This window comes from Netta rufina, assembly GCF_964035555.1.
Source record: "Netta rufina genome assembly, chromosome: 7".
Lineage (NCBI taxonomy): Eukaryota > Metazoa > Chordata > Aves > Anseriformes > Anatidae > Netta > Netta rufina.
Window position 1 is genome coordinate 21697170 of NC_140130.1, and position 13264 is coordinate 21710433.

The 13264-nt window shown below is 34.0% G+C and overlaps 1 protein-coding gene across 3 annotated transcripts in view; it reads left to right on the forward strand.

The window, feature by feature from the left end:
* The window catches only part of CPEB3 (cytoplasmic polyadenylation element binding protein 3), an 85313-nt gene extending 73931 nt beyond the window's left edge, over positions 1 to 11382 (forward strand). For all 3 annotated transcript variants that reach the window (XM_084290398.1, XM_084290397.1, XM_084290399.1), the window contains exons 8-10: positions 1193 to 1307; positions 4452 to 4633; positions 7628 to 11382. In XM_084290398.1, the coding sequence (XP_084146524.1) occupies positions 1193 to 1307; positions 4452 to 4633; positions 7628 to 7855 (525 nt within the window). In that variant the 3' untranslated portion in view covers positions 7856 to 11382. The remainder of the gene's footprint in view (positions 1 to 1192; positions 1308 to 4451; positions 4634 to 7627) is intronic.
* The last annotated feature ends 1882 nt before the right edge of the window (positions 11383 to 13264 follow it).

The following is a 13264-nucleotide window of genomic DNA, read 5'->3' on the forward strand; positions in this document are numbered from 1 at the left end:
GACTTTCTTTGTCAGTGTAACGTGGTTTTAACGTTAGCTTCTTTCTGATAAATGCCATGTTCAATTAACTTTTATATTTGCTACTTCTGGTATATCACAGGAGTATGCATCCTTTTACAATGTTAGATATAAAGCAATTAGATTAAGCATTTTTTTCATCTGTATCATTGGAAAGAAAAGAAAGCCTTATACAATGAAATGAAGAACTTAACCAAGCTCTCCTCCTCCTCCTTCTCATCCTTCCCCATTCCCCTCCATTAAAACCTAGATAGCTTCAAATATCCCCTGTATTTCATTAGGTTTCTTAATTATTATTTTTTCTGCATGCAATAGCTAAGAAATTTATAACTTAGGTATGTCTAATTTACCATATATAAACTGCAGGGCAAACACAAGTAATGCAGACAGCTACAGCAGAATGTATGGTAACGTGTTTGTATTGTTTGCATCTCTAAAGTACTTTAATGCTAGTCTTTTTTTGTGGCTACAGATACATACAGATAGATGGAAACTACAAATAAATATAATAAGATAAAAAATATGCTGCCTTTTTAAATGCTATTCAAAAGCTTACACAGATAAATGAATAATCTAATATTATAGCACAGTCAGTATGCTTATGCACTAAGATTGATAAACAGACAAATGAACATTTTTACCGAAATGACTTGTGAGCAGTTTCTTTCTGTACAGTCTGAAGACTTCATCTCAGCTGTGTTTGCTGCTTAACAGAAGTGAGCAATTGCACTTCTTAAATAAAGTCATTTTTGTATCCAAGTACAGAAATTAATTACATCTCCTCTACTCATTCTATCGATGCTTTAAAATTTCTGGATCCTTGAATGTGAAGCCCAAACTGCACCTGTAATTATATACAAGTGATAAAGTATTCTGTATATCCTTTCACAGATTTCTTGTTATAAATGGCAATTAGGGGCAGGCAATTAATGAGAAAGGAGAGTTTAATATGATGTAAAATTTAACTCAAGTGTGGCCTCTAGAGGTGATAAATGAATTGTCCACCTTCTCTCAAAAACAGATAAGCCATGTCCTTTGGTGGTTATGCCACTGATTTACTGCTTTTGCTAAATTAAAATTATGCTTTTAATTAGAGAGACTTGGCAATTGTTTCTCAATTTAAATTATGTTGTCAAATTCCTTTACTAAAACCAATCTTCAATGCTCTTTACAGGTGCAAATTCGACCTTGGAACCTAAGTGACAGTGATTTTGTGATGGATGGATCTCAGCCTTTGGACCCAAGAAAAACTATCTTTGTTGGAGGAGTTCCACGGCCCCTCCGAGCTGGTGAGCACAATGAAAATATTGGGCATGTAACAGGGGTTTCAGGTTATGCAAAAAAGACTTAAAAGGAGAGAGAGAGAGAGAGAGAGAGAATATATGTAAAAGAAGTAGAGCAGGAAACAAATTATGTATTTTCCAAAGATCATAGCTCACTTTCTAAGTCAGCCAGTTTCTTCCTGCCTACAAAATATGAAATCTGAATATTTCTGGTATTTTAAATAGGTTACTAATTATAAGCAGAAACATTTTTCTTCAAATTTCAATAATATACTAGAACTTGGCTGATTTTCCTTAATATAGACCATCTTAATCCTAACCCTGATTTGTTTGCTAGATGCAGCCAAGTCTCCCTACCCTTTGACTAGAAGACAAACTTCTGCCAGCCCATTTCCAGACATTACATCTGCAGCTCTGATTTATCTCTTTTTCTCAATCCTAACCCTAATTTTCCTGTGGAGCTATAGACAAGGCTATAGACAAGCTGTTGCTAAGAAGAAAGATTTTTTTTTTTTTTTTCACAGCACAGGTCTCTTGCTAGTCTTGGTATCCCCACTCTGTGCAGAAAATCACTTTCCAGACTCACTTTTGATATAGCTCTGTTTTCTCTCTCATTTTTTCTACCCTGTTTTTCTTCCATGGAGTCAGAGACAAGACTCCCTAGCCTTAGGTCAGAAGAAGTATTTATTATCCCAATCGAGATCTATGGGCAGCCCCCACTTGGCTTTGAAGGCCCTTTTCCAGCACAGCTCCCAGATGTAACTCAACATTTATTTATTGTTCCTCCCTTCATAATCCTTATATTTTTGCTGAGCCATTGACAAGGTCACAAAACCGTTAGGAAGCTGAAATATTTCTGCTAGCTAGGTCTTCTGGCAGCCATCACTCCCTGTTACTAGTTCCTTTCCAACCTCACTCTGAGTCAGCTGCATAGTCTCTTCTTCTTCTTAATCTCAATTCTAATTTTCGAGGGCTGTGGTAGGAAAGGAGCCTCAACTGTTGTCCCAAAGAAAGACTGCTAGGCCATGATTCCTTGTAGCTGCTGCTTTCCAGCTCCCTACAATTGTAGCTCCTCTCTTTCTCTTTCTTCCAATCCGAATCATTATTTTTTGGGGGGGGAAGCTGTGCACAAAATCCTCCAGTCATTGCTCTAAGAAAAATTTTTCTTAATCCAATAATCCAAATTTCTTGGCAGCTTCCATTTTCCTCACCATCTTAAAATAAGGCATAATTGTAAGAGAGGTTAATTATGTAAATGATAATAATTAAATATTACCTCACTTCTAATTATAGCACTTCATAAAACTGTATGTTATTTGGCCTTTCAGAGATTATGTGTTACATTTGAAAACTGATGCTTAACCTCTCCAAAGCAGACAGGCAGTTTCCAGTTTTTCTTGTTTGCAACTTTCAGGATCTCATTCAGGTGATTTATAAAGATGTCTGAATACTGTGTGGTTTCCTTCCCCTGGAATTGCATATGTTCTTTGTCTGGAGGCAAGAGTAACTTACTGGAACTACTATTTTAAATGGTTTTAAATGTTCTTGCTGCTATTCTATACCATCACTTTCTGGGATCCTTGCCTAAAGGGTGATTACAAATCATAGAATCACAGAATATCCTGAGTTGGAAGGGACCCATAAGGACCATCAAGTTCAACTCCTGGCTCCACACAGGACAACACAAGAATCAAACTGTGTCTGAGAGCGGTGTCCAAATGTTTCTTTAACTCTGACAGGCTGTGTGCCATGACCACTGCCCTGGGGAGCCTGTCCCAGTGCCTAACTTTCCTCCTGGTGAAGAATCTTTTTTAATGTCCAACCTGAGCCTCCCCTCATGCAGCTTCATGCCATTCCCTTGGGCCTGCACTGAAAAGTAAAATAATCTTCTAGTCAGTATATTATGATGATAGTTTTCCCTTTACTGTTTGGAGCATGAGTTTTATCTAGTTTGGTAGAATGAGTCAGATGTTCATTTGCTCATTGCAAATGGATAAATTAGCATATGGTCTTCCCTTAATGTGACACACACATTTATACAAATGCACATGTGCTCTGTCTAATAGTAGGCTTGATTCTATGAGTAGTTAGCAAGTTTTGTGAGAACTACAACGATTTAAATATTTAGTAAAATATTTTTTCTTTCTGGATATCTAAAATTGAACTTACTACTGATAGTGTTTTCACACATTAGCATAACAAAAATCACTGACTTGGCAGGTCCCAGTACCTTGCTTTGCGAGAACTTGTCCTTTATCCATCTGTCTTTTTTTCCCCTGTATTAACTTATAGAAATAACTTGGCTCAATGACCATACATCTTCACACAGCTTAAATGCCTCTTTTCCCTTTCTTAAGAAATATCTCAATTTTCATTAAGAAATGAAGGAGAGGCATTTTACTGTGCAAAGACGTATGGTCACTGAGCTACTGAATTCTTTCTCCTAACCTACGTTCTGTATGTTTCCTCAGCCCTTCACTCAATCTGTCATCTGAGTGATGTTTGTAACTACTTTAGAATTATTGCTAGTGTGAGGAAAAACAGCAAACCATTTTAAAAGATCCACAATCATGTTAATGTTCTACAAAAATAATAAGTTAAGTTGTGCCCCAAATGTAGGCTTTCTTTAAATATAGCAACTTCTGGCATTTCACCAAGTTTTGTTTCAAATAGCAAGTAATTCCTTGAAGTCTTTTCAAACTCCTGGTATACAGGCTAAAGTAACAGATTCTAAATACAGGAATATCTTTAAGTGATGTTATATGTATGCTAGCATTAACAAACTGCATTGTTGGGGTAAATCCTGAGTACCTAATTCCAAGCAGTTTGAATTTGCCTTTATGATAAATTCCGAAACAGTTGACCTGATACCTACTTTAACAATGTAATTCTGCCTCCTTTTTTTTTTTTTTTTTTTTTTCACAGTTGAATCACAGCAAGTTTTGATTTTACAGTCTGTTTCTTTGACTTTATATTTTACTGTAATTCACATAGAGATGTTTCAAGCTGTTGTTAAAACCAATGTTTCGATTTGCTATTTTAGACTTGGAAGACATGTATGCTAAGGCAAATAGCACTATTTCTTATGCAACAAACCAAACAAAACTATTTATGTTGAATCCATGATATTTAAAAATTGTCTTCTTGCAGTTGAATTGGCAATGATTATGGACCGTTTATATGGAGGTGTCTGCTATGCTGGCATTGATACAGACCCAGAGTTGAAGTATCCAAAAGGTGCTGGCAGAGTAGCTTTCTCTAACCAGCAGAGCTATATTGCTGCTATCAGTGCTCGCTTTGTCCAGCTCCAACACAACGACATTGATAAACGGGTAAGTAAAGTAGCATGGAATGGAATAATTACTACTAACAATAAAACCATAAAGATTTAAAAAATAAAATAAATCATTAAGCTAACACGTGTTAGAGAACACTGTAACCTCTGTTCTTCAGTTAACATTAGTTAATTATTTAAAAACTTATTTAAGCTGTCAAAGCAGAGTGGAAAAATATGCCTTTAACATCTTAAATAACTGTTTAGCACTAAAACCAGAAAATAGCTGGTGGTAAACTCAGTTTAGTCTTGGTTTTATTTGTTTTGAATTCTGAAGGTCAGGTGTCATAGAATTACCCACCTTTCTCCTGTTTAGGTGTTAGCTTATTGTGCATCAACAGATTTTATTTAATGTCTACTTATACAGTTTCTGGCATTTCTGCTACTGCCAGGTAACTTTCTCTTTCTACATTGTATGTCTAGCCTTAAGGTTCCTAAAACACAGGGATCATCATAAGTATAACAGGTGATGCTGACCTCAAGATCTTGAGTATTATTTAACCAAAAATAGATGCCGATAAATTCTAGATGAGTAAAAGGGGGTAAAAATGGTGGTTTTTGTGTTTTGTTTGGTTTTTTGTTTTTTGGTGTTTTTTTTTTTCAGTTTGAATTCTATAGGGTATTCCAAGTATAGAGCAAAATCTATGTCTTTGCTAAAATCTGAGTTGAAGACATTAAAAGGAAAACATTTCTTAATTTCCAAGAGATTTTATTTCTTTAGACTTTCTACCTTCTCGTCTTGATTACGTGTACAAATAACACCTATGTCTTTGAGGACTTATTATTTAGAAATCTTCAAATGATGCAGTGCTATGCATTATAACAATAGGGATGACTTTTTTTCTATTTAATCTAATATACGATGTTTATTAAAGAGTCAGCTTGACACATATTGGGTATGTCTATGGCATGCAGTATATTTAACATAGTAACATAGCTGCAAAGTAGAGTCCAAGCTGGTTTTAGTTTCTCTTTAAAAGCCTGAAGTGAACTTTTGTTAGATTAGATGAGGGCATGGAGTTAGTCTTTGAACTATTTTTCTGTGATGCTACTATACCTTATGACTTTAACGAGGACAAAGCTGTTTGTAAGTTTTTTTTCTTTTTTTTTTTGTCCATTTAATTATTAAAATTTCTACTGAGACACTAACAAGATTAATTTTGGAAACTTAATCACACTGTTAAATCCTCTGAGATTTATGCATCACCCATGCTTAAAAACTGGGTGATATATTTTTTTTCTAAGCTTTAAGACACAACTACAAATGATGCTAACTGGTGTTACAAAATGGTGTTACAAAAATTAATACTTACCCCAGGTGTCCAATTGAGAATTTAAGCTTAATTGTCTTTTATCTGTTTTTAAACTAGGTTTATCTGTGAAGAAATAAGAATTCATTTAATTCTGTCCTTAAATGTTAATTTTTATATATAATAGATTGAAATCCCTGAATTGTACAGTATACATTCTTAAAACTATTTCACTAGCAATGCAAACAAGAAAAGGAGTAAGAGAATCAATTTCAGACCTTCACAATTCATGCTTTGAAAATGTGGATAGGTGTAGATTTAGGGATGTACATTGGACCTGCCTTTTTCCAGATTCATGTGAGATAGTGATAGATGCAGAATGGCAGTTATTCAGACTGGTTCTATGTCATAACAGTAGTATAGTGTAACAACAACAACAACAAAACAAGACAGTTCTGGAAGATCCATGTGCAAGAAATATAACTCACTATACCAGATTTATTTCAAATAAGTAACATTTATTGAAATGTGATCAGGATAAACTGAAGTAAAAGTCACCATAAAGCTTTGTTGTATCGAATTCTTCTTTTTCTGCTTAATAGTTCATTATTCTGTAGTTCTGTATTCTTTAATAATTCTTCATTCTGTTTCTTTAATGTTGCATGTATTTAAGCATACTTACTGGATTCAAGTTTTCTCTGCACTATATTTAGTCGGAGAGCGTCACTTGTGCAAAATAATTTATAATCAAAGTATGAATATTTCATTTTTTTTCTGTCTTTTAATGTTATTATCTGAACTGTATAAACTTGATGAACTGTATAAATAGCTTCACAGAGACATAGAAATTTACATTTCTATGTCTCACAGAGACATAGAAATCTATTGACTTCCCCAGAGTGAATAAACCATCAATTTAAACGTGTAGGCATGATTCTGAGGATCACATACAGGAGAGAACTCGTATGTTGTCAACTTCTGTAGTAGTAGTATTGCGAATGCCTACTCATGCATCAAAATACTGCTGTTTGGCACAGGTGCTTTAAAAACAACAACAAAATTACCATCCTAAGATGTTTATGACTGAGAGTAGGACAAAAGTCAGTGGCTCTCAAGTGTGTTTGTAATTGATTGCAAGGCCATAACTGGAACAACTACAAATCTTACTACGTTTCTAGAGCTAAAAATAAAATAAATAGACAGTGATTTTAATAGAAGTTTAATACAAGCACATTTAATTTTGTTTTATGTCAATAATCTCTTCATCTTTTAGGCTAGTCCTGCATTTTGCTCTTCACAAAAAACAACCAAACAATAAACCTCAAACTCCTCAGACCTCTCAGGTTTAGCAATACCAGTTTGTTCTATGTAAGTCAATCTACTTTCCTTCCTACATGCTGCTCTCTCTCATCCTGCCTTCATAACAACCAATTTCACATTCCTGGAAACTTCTTAGCAGCAAAATCCTTGGAGATGCTATTTTTGCCATACTTCCATTTTTGTACTTTCACATACCTAACTTTTCCAAGATATATTGAATTGTTATCAAAGCACACAATTCCTTGAGATTTTTTGACAAGTAAGTTGGTATGTATGAAAACTTCAGTGCCAAGATGCTCGGGTTAATCCATCATTAGTTTAAAACCTTCAATAGAGTCAAAAGAATTAAAATGTTGTTCTTTCTATTCATACTTAGCAAAACTATGTAATCTTCTTATAGTTATTTCTTCTTTTCAATGCAGGTGGAAGTGAAGCCATATGTGCTGGATGATCAGATGTGTGATGAATGCCAGGGCACTCGCTGTGGTGGAAAATTTGCTCCATTCTTTTGTGCCAATGTTACCTGTTTGCAGTATTACTGTGAATACTGCTGGGCAAGCATACACTCTCGTGCTGGGCGAGAGTTCCACAAACCACTGGTAAAGGAAGGAGGTGACCGGCCCCGCCACGTCCCATTCCGCTGGAGCTGAACCCCAGGCCTCTCCTAGCAACAAGTACTGGAGTAGATAAAATCGAGGGAAAAAGAGAGCGCTGCCTCAGGGCTTAGTGTTCTGGAAATCTGTGCATTCGTCCTCGACTTTAATGAAGATATGGGTCTTTTTATTACTATTATTATTATTTACAGTCACATTACTGAACTCAGTGTCCAGTATAATACAGACCGGCAGAGTGTAACTGTACTGATTTTGCACTTTGATTCACACAAACATCTGCTTGGTACCTTAATTTCCTACACAAGACTTGTCACTAGTGACATTATGTAGACTGCCATTCTCATCAGCCTTCACTGGTTGATGTGTATGTGATGAAGATTTTTTTTTTTTATTATAATTATAATTATTTTTATTTTTAAACTGGAGCATGCACTTATTTTCAGAAATTTAGACTTGCCCCTAGCAGATGACTTACCAAAGGTAATATTCACAAGTAGGTGGCAGATGTAGCAAAAACTTAAACAGATATTCAGCAATCATTAGTTTGGGTCATTTAGAGTAGTAATAACCCTTAAAGAAAATAAGCCTTTAGTTGCTCTCCATTTTTGACTTGTAAGGATGATACCTCATAAGCTGGATCAGACATTTTCTTTTGTTTTGCTGAGGGTTTTTTCTTTTTTTTTTTTTTCTTTTTTTTTTGGTTAGGTCTTTTAGTGTTATGTAAATGTATGCTGCAATAGCTTTTGCTGCTATTAAAATGGTATTACTAATACCATAATACTCTATTCAGGCTAGGGTATCAATTAAAAAATGAATATGTGATTAAAATAGTGATGGCTGCTGAAAGGAGATCAGTATAGCATACAGAAAAGCTTCCAAGGAAGGTCAATATTTTTTGACTGCATGTTTACTTAATCAGGTTGCTGCATGCAATAAATTTTATATATGTCTAATATAAAACATGCCCACAATGCACAAATTATGAAGAATCTAAGTAGGCTACAAAACATTCAGTAACAAACAAACAAAAATGATTACTGACTGGAGGAAGGCATGCCTCAGTAAATGTAATGCTTCTGAAATTAGGATCAGCCCATTACAGAATGACCTATATTACAACAAATAGAAAAACTAGCTGTAGGATGTTCTTAAAACAAATTTGTGGATGGTAGATGAAGTACTTTGCGGTGCTCTGTTATATATCGTGCAATTTATTTTATATAGTAAAGTGATTATGTCTAGTACTGTGATCAAACTTAACTGTTAAAAACTCTGTATCCAACATTAACACACTTTTGACAGTTCGTAACAGGTACATAAACAGAAATGAGCTCTTAGTTACAATCTCTCTCCTAATGCTTGCATCATTTACATAGTTGCAGACCTTGTCCAGAAAACCAAAGAGCTCATACTAGCATACATACACTACCAATTAGATAGTCTGTCAAACTAATAAACTAGGCACATTTAAGAAAGTTAGGGGAAAAAAAAAAAAAAAAAGTGGTGCTAAAGAAATGTCTGCATATAAAAGTATCATGAGATGTCTGCTCTGTGGATGTGGCGTTATCTCTCTAATCCCTGGATGTATCCTGTGAAGCTTGAATACAATTAAGACCTGCTAACACAGTGGACATTTTTTTAGCATGAACTATGGGGCTGCAGATAGCAATTAAATATAAACACACTTCGTATACTAATGATTGTGAGAATGTGTACACTATTTTCTCTTTTTCCTCCTTTATTTTTGCAGTTCTGGGGACAATCTGACTGGATATGACACCGCATAGTAGATTTAAATGTTCTGGGTTTTGTTTGTTGTGATGTCCTTGTTTGTGTCTAATTTAGTAAGCTGTTTTTCCCAATGTTTAGTTGCAAGTATTGGCTTTGAAAGGAACTTTTCTGTTTTTGGAAAAAAAAAAAAAAAAAAAAAAAAGAAAAAATAGTTTTTTACTGGTTTAAAAGGCTTATTATAATTATCCCTTTTGAGGTTACTTCTGGGCATTTTTGTGATATTGCTTTTCCCAGCCCAGGTGTCTTTTCTGTTTTTTTTTCATCTGTACAAGACATTTTGTTATGCACTACTTTTTGTATCTAGACAGTTTTCAACAGTCGGCTGATGATTTTTTTTAAAGAAAAAGGCATGCTTTCTGACTGACATGATCTTTTGCAATACCTCAATTTTGAAATATAGGAAAGAAAATGATATTTTCTAAGTAAGTTTATTCAGAAAAATATATATTAATTTAATTCTGCAAGAAAAATGATTTAACAGATGGGTAACTTTATTTTTTTCATGCTTATTTGAGTTTTTTTGAAAATGAAGAAGTTAGAGCTTTATAACTGTAATATTAAAGATCATAGCTAACCTACAGAAATCTACCTAATTATGTGAAAGTAGTAAACCTTTTTGAAGAAATACCCCTCTTTCATGTAGAAACATACCCCCGATAGAGAGAGAAGAGAGAGAGAGAGAGAGAGAGAGATAGAGAGAGAAAGAGAAGCTGGAAAATGTACAATATAGCCTAATGTTGGATTAAAACTAAAAATTATCATAAAGAACAGGTGTAAACAAACTCCATTTGGTGCTGAAAGTTGTGAATAGAAGGTGAAAAAGTATTTTCCCTTAATTTGTATATTTATAATCAAGTGTGATTATGCACGACTGACCAGAATTGTGAGAGTTCTTCTGTTTGTATTTTTTTAAAGAGAACTTTTTTTAGTTTATTAAATTATAACATGCTCCCTTTTGTTTTGTAAATGAATGTGCCCCTGAGTTGTTAATATGTTATTATTAAAAGAGGGTCCTTCAAAAAAAAGTTATTTTTTAAAATATGGAGTTCTGAACTGCAACTTGACTAAGAAGCCCCTGGGTACAACAGGTCCTATTGTGGCCTTTTCTGATGTGAGACTTGAACTAGTCGATTTTTTTGAAGGCTAACCTAACCTCGACTATTTGTTGTTATGTGCAATACTGTTTGTACTGTTTGTATAAAAAAAAAAAAAAAAGAAAAATGAAAAGAAAAAAGGCATAAATCTTTATTGCAGATTTATTTTCATTGCAGACTTTAGACATTGTGATTCACTAAAATCATTTTTCTACTGTCAAATATGTACCTTTTCTTCATGCTGGTATTTTTTCAATAGTAATGTAGCCTTTGTACTGAGACAAATTTTCATTGTTATTTTTAGAAAGATTTTTTGCTAAGAAAAAAATTAAACATATTTACATATTTTTCATTTTTATTTCGTATTTTCTTTAAGGAGTGCTTTCTCAACCATTAATATAGTTGTTTCTGGGAGAGACTTTCATATCTGGTCAATGTCATTAATATTATTTTGTATTTTTACTTGGAATAAATTAATTTTATGATGCTAATTCTTTAAAAGTTTATTTTTTTCATTTTCAGTTATTTTTGAAGCTAAAATCTTTGTAATATTGTTACTAAAGTGTCTAGTTTTTTGAAATGCAAAGCTTTATGTATTAACTTGCTGATGTGGTTTACAATAGTGTGGCAATGATGAAAATGGTTGGTTATGTAAAGTGATTGGAAAATTGTAACAGAATTGGGCAATAAAATGACAGAATGAAGCAGAAAAAATGTGATATTTTGAAAAGCCTTTTCCTTTATCAAAATGATTTAAGGAGATAATAGGGATGTCACAGTACCAGTTCGTTGTCTAGATTTATACACCACCAGTGTTGATTAAATACTATTGCCATTATAATGAACTAAACCTATTGAAACGATGGGTTTTTGACCCCACCCATTCAGCATAATGCTCCATTACTTTTCTCATCATGAACTTTTATAAACTCTTTTCAATAGTCTTAGAATGAACCTCCTAAAATTTACTTATCACTGTATTTTTGCCACCCTGTTATTTATTTAATTAAAATGACCCTTTCCTGCACAGCTTCCTTCTTGCATACATTTATCAGTGGCAGCATCGAGCAGACTGTAGGTACCCACATCATTTTCTAATGACACTACCAGTATTGGTAGCTGCCTAGTTAACGCAAAATAATGTACGCCCATTTCCTGGTAGCAATGCAGTAACCCATATTGCCACCATGTCTGAACAGATGTTCAGCTTCTTTGTCTTTCTTCGTTCTTCTCTGCCTCTCTTGTGTCTCTGTCCTTTTTTTTATTCTTTTGTATTGGCAATACCAATTGCCAGTATCAAAACACCTTTCACTTCACCTCCATTTATATCACATTTGTTTTCCTATGCAGCCAGGAGAAACCCCTTCCTGAAGCCAGTGACTCTCTGTTCTGGCACCAAAACCAATCCAGACTAAAACTGGTGTTGCGTAAACAGGGCATACAATGACTTTCTTTGGACAAAACAATTACTTCAACAAGTTATTGATGAACTTTTAGACTAACTTATACTAGAGTGTTAGAGGGGCTCATCCACAACTTGTGGAAAGGAATGTGTCCAGAGTTGGTCTATTGTGTATCCTCTGTGTGTTCAGTTCTGTAAGTAATGTATAGACTAGATCAAATAGTGAAGTAAAATTTAGACTCAAATTAGGTACTACTGGTTGGAATGTACACAAATTGCAAACAAAGGAGATTAAGGAATGATGAGGGAATAAATAATTCCTGCTAAGTGGTACAAAGTTTATGCTTATATTTCTGCCTACATGCTTGTATTTTATAGCCTGCTAGCAAGGCATGGGCTAAAACAAATTGTATTGCAAATACGCAGTTAGCAAATAACTTTGCTGATTTCATTGTTAGAGTAGTTTAAAAAAAAAAAAAAAGAAAAAAAAGAAATGGCGCTTAACTGGGAAAAGCTCCCATGTTAATATTTCAGTATTGTGACATCTCTACTTGCAAGGTATGAGTGAAAGATTAGTCACAGATAATTAGAAATGTCTCTTTTGTTTAATCTGGCTTGTATGTAGTTGCTTTTCTGCTAGTTTGTATGATGTCAGCTAAACCCTTTTCCTTTTTTTTTTTTTTTTTTTTTTTAACAGACAAACTTCTTAATCTCTGCTGCTATAGTGTTCTATCATACCACAGAGTATTTTATATTCATGTTAGTTACACTACTCTATACCCCAAATGGGTAGTTGGTCAGAAGTCACATAGGTCACATAATTTTGGTACACTCAAATATAAATGAGAAAGTTTAGCAGTAACTAGAAAACCAGGGTGCTAATAAGAGGTCATTTTGGCTCCTTTTTTTTTTTTTTTTTTTTTTTTTCCTGGATGTAGTTCTGTTGGGGTATAAAGTATTAGATATTTGTACTTTTACTGTCAAAATAATGGACATAACTTTTAGCACATTCACAGCTAAGATCTCTGTACTTGTTTTTCAACTAATTTTAAATGTACTGTATCTTTTATTACATGTTCTCTTAGATTGTTTTTGCTAGTAATTCTAACAAGGCTTCTTCCTTTTTGGCTTGGACTAATGCTTGTATGGAACTGCAGT